General features: G+C 37.3%; 1 protein-coding gene and 1 long non-coding RNA gene across 3 annotated transcripts in view; both read right to left on the bottom strand.

Annotated features, from left to right (window-relative positions):
* Positions 1-1,171: 1,171 nt before the first annotated feature.
* The window catches only part of slc38a9 (solute carrier family 38 member 9), a 22,922-nt gene continuing 20,070 nt past the window's right edge, over positions 1,172-4,023 (bottom strand). For both annotated transcript variants that reach the window (XM_082540190.1, XM_082540191.1), the window contains one exon: positions 1,172-2,861. In XM_082540190.1, coding sequence (XP_082396316.1) covers positions 2,696-2,861 — 166 coding nt within the window. In that variant the 3' untranslated portion in view covers positions 1,172-2,695. The remainder of the gene's footprint in view (positions 2,862-4,023) is intronic.
* LOC309710600 overlaps positions 3,461-4,023 on the bottom strand; it is a 1,712-nt gene continuing 1,149 nt past the window's right edge. The window contains exon 2 of the long non-coding RNA XR_014277762.1: positions 3,461-4,023. This exon is cut by the window's right edge and continues 789 nt beyond it. This is a non-coding gene — a long non-coding RNA (uncharacterized lncRNA).

Below are 4,023 nucleotides of genomic sequence, written 5' to 3'. Positions count from 1 at the left end.
CACTACTTGTGCAGTTAATAAAAGGACAGGTAATGTTTGTCGCGCTGTTGCACACACAGCACGCTCGTTTGTTTCAGTTCGTCAGTTGCAACAAGACAGCTTACCAACGTGTACAAAATAAGCTAATACTCCTGGGTGCTATACACTACAGTGTACGCTGTACACCTACTTACTGGTTTTGTCGCATCAGTCTGTGTCTCTGAGTTAACTTGTGTTTCTCCTACAGCTCCGGACCGGAAAAAATGCGCGTGCTCTTTGTGAGCTCGTTCCCGGCTCGTAACGAGCGCGTTCTGCCGTTAAGGGCGATCATTGGTTAAATGTGATCATGTGACTGATGCAAGCTAGATCCTTTTATTTAGCAAAATTGTGATTAATAGTTAAATATTATTGTTGAGGGGCACAGACAAGACTCCGCACGCACACACACATTTAAAAAAAAAATATATATATTTAATATATATATATATATTTTTTAATAGTTGCCTCAACAAAAGGGCACCTTGGGCACCCATCAGGAAAGGGGCGGGTGCTCAAGCCCCTCTAGCCCCCCCACCCCCACCTCTGCACGTGCCTGATCAGAACATTATTTAATCTTACATTTTTTTATTTTTTCCCTTGGGGGGGGGGGGGGATTCCCGCGTACCACTAGAGGGAGCCCATGTACCATGGTTTTAGAATGACAGACTGGATGAATGAATAGAGCAGCGACAGGAAGGAGACACTGGGGAGGATTTTTCTCAAAGAGGAGACACCAAATCACAGCTGACTTCATTCAAGCGCCTTGAGGCGACTTTTGTTGTGATTTGGCGCTATATAAATAAAATTGAATTGAATTGAATTCATTCTTTAGCAATGGATGATTTCATCATCCTCAGTTACTAGACTCAGGTGAACGGGTAATAACTGAATAGATACAAATGGGTAACAGTATGAAATCATAACATCTGCCTTGCACTTTAATGACTTGTGTGTGTGTGTGTGTGTGTGTGTGTGTGTGTGTGTGTGTGTGTGTGTGTGTGTGTGTGTGTGTGTGTGTGTGTGTGTGTGTGTGTAGAGGGCGACAGAATCAATTATTAGCCAACTATTTACAGTAAACATATTTACTTACTATACCATTTTAGATTAACTACAACAACTGTAGTGTACTTGGTTCAAAGGTTCAAAGACAAAGTAATTTCAATTAAGCTTTAATTAGTGTAAACTGGTAGATAAAATAATACAAAGTGTGGAGAAAAATAAATCAGATTTTGGTTTGTGTGCTACAGGAAAAAAAAAAACTCATAATAATAATAAAATAAACCAAACACCTAAACAGTTTGACTGATTTGTACAAGTGACTTTCGCAGCACCTTATCTTCCCTCACACCCAACATTTCTGTTCATTTTTGCTGTGTGGAAAGGGAAATCAATCTGAAAACCCCAAATTGATATTTATAATTTTGTTCACTATTATGACAGGACTTAATAACAGCTCAGTATTAACATGATAATACTGCTGTAATGTCTAAACGTTGCAATACTCACATAATAGCATGAGAAATACCAAGATATAAACCAAGTAATAGCTTGTATCAACAATTGTTATGGCTGAAACATATTAGACTAAAATGTGAAAGAAGGGGCCAAAAACTATGGGCATGGGTAACATACAAAGATGCCTATGAGGCAAAACTAGTTATTAATAGTTTAATATTACCCTGCTATAAGAATTATTAATACTGAGCTATTGCTTGCTTTTTTACCACAGTGCATCTTGATCCCCATGTGACCTCAGTGAATGCAATGTTACAGATAATAATGCCCACAGTACTAAAATTTGCCTCAAACCAAAATTATTTTTCACACTGATACTGATGATTAAAAATAACGTGAAAACCAAAGTTAATACAGACTCTTTCCTCGCACATCATCCCTTTAGCTATCCAACCATTAGTAAAATATAGTATATATTTAAAACAAATCAAGACAGCAATTAATTATCCTATGGTTGGGCCAGATGTTATTTATAATTTTAAAAAAAAATAGCAAGTCAATACTTGATAGTTACCATCAGCCAGATATAACTGTGACTGCTGTAACCCAGCTCTATCAAGTTACAGTTGAGGAACTATAGAGAGCTAATGTTATTCAATTGGACTAGTAATTGTGTCCACATCACTTTGGCCTACACAGAGTGAATATTTATAGATCTTTACCTGTTAAATTTTCAATTTTTTTCCCCACTAGATCCAGTTTAATTCTGACCGGTTCTGTTTTAGTTTTGAATAAAGTGCGCCCTTGGCTTTTTCCAAGGAAACTGTTGCCAAAAAAAAAAAAAAAAAATGTACGGTAACCATAAACCCATTAACAAAATGCTCACACCCATCTGAAACATCTGTGTTTCAACACAGTTTAGAATATGGTATACGACTAGCAGGGCAGAAAAAAAGGCTGTATAACATGAAGAAAATAAAAATGAATGTATGCCGAACAAAAACACTGAATTCCTGTTATTAAACTGTATTACTGCCCTAATATTCAACTGTAACTTCTTGTGATAGGAAATTTAATTACCACAAACACAAACATTAATCTGAGTAGCTGATTTGATTCATCTGCCTTTCACACTTAAAGTTTCTTCAAATAATGTCATGTTGCCAGCTGAATTCTTCTTCATATTTATTAATCTTAATTCTGAAAGATTAACTAGCCACTTCTACATGAAAAACTGAGCCGCCAGGTTGGCCACACCCAGTAAGATTAGTAAACTGTGGGAAATTGCTGTCTTCCACCTCAGCATCCCCTGCCGTCTCAGGGTGATCATGTGGACTAATGCAGGAAATACAAACACTAAAGCCAATCCACAAATTGCTCCGGAAAACCTGCAAAGAGGAACACAAAGTTAAAACCACTACACCATTACAAGGAGCCAACTGGTATGCCAAACAACAATGGCCACAACAAAAAAAGGAAACATACTTGAATTTAAATTAAACTTTGTTTCTTTTCTTCCTTGCATAGGTAAGGATGAACTTCCATGCTAACACAGGTTTACCTTTTGGCCACTGATTCAAACCCTGGCGTATTGATTGCCATTTAGTGTTGTTTGTTTTAAAGTAAAAAGTCTCAAAGAAAGATAAAACATACTTTCTAATTCAGTTTATGCAAAAAACATCTTAGATGCATAATTATACCTATACCTTACAGTATATCTACATATCCACGGGGCAAACGGATATATATATATATATATATATACACACACACATATATACACACTAGGGGTGCAACGATATTCGTATCGATATTGAACCGTTCGATACAGTGCTTTCGGTTCGGTACGCATATGTATCGAACAATACAATTTTTTTCAAATTTTTTTTTTTTTCAATTTTTTTTCAATTTTTTTTTTTTTTGTGTCCCGTTTGGATCTATAGCCATCAGAATTGTTGTCTTGAGGCCAAGAAAGATGCCAAGAGGATTTATTTTAAGTGGATCATCATATTGGTCCATTTGATTGACCTTTATTATAATTATGAATTTATTTTATTTTCAGTTGCAAACGGGACAGACATGACTGTGGGATAGGACAGGGGGAAAGAATGAAAGAAAGAGGGGGAGAGAAAGAAAGAAAACCAAAGGGGAGAAAAAAAAAAAAAGAACAATACAAAATTTGTAATTTATTTTATCAACTTTCCTTCTGACGATGCTGTCTGTGTTGAGCGCTCAGTGAATCTGCATTTGACTACTCCGCCTAGGCTCGAGAGTGCAGCCTAGGCGGAGTAGTCGAACGCAGATTCACTGAGCACTCAACACAGACAGCATGGTCAGAAGGAAGAGCGCAGGGCAAGCTAGCGAGACAGAAGTGGACCTCCCCACCCTCATTCAGATCTGGCGTTTGGAATTATTTTGGTTTTCATGTGACGTATGACCCTGAAGGTAAGCGAGTCATGGACTAAAGTAAAACAGTATGTTGGATGTGCCATGCAATGCTCAATTACATGGGTGGGAGCTAGTGTGTTAGCGCAGTTAGCTCGTTAACGT

This window comes from Aulonocara stuartgranti, assembly GCF_965226115.1.
Source record: "Aulonocara stuartgranti genome assembly, chromosome: 7".
NCBI classification, from domain to species: Eukaryota; Metazoa; Chordata; class Actinopteri; order Cichliformes; family Cichlidae; genus Aulonocara; species Aulonocara stuartgranti.
The sequence above is the reverse complement of the archived record's forward strand: the minus strand, read 5'-3'. Positions and strand labels throughout refer to the sequence as shown.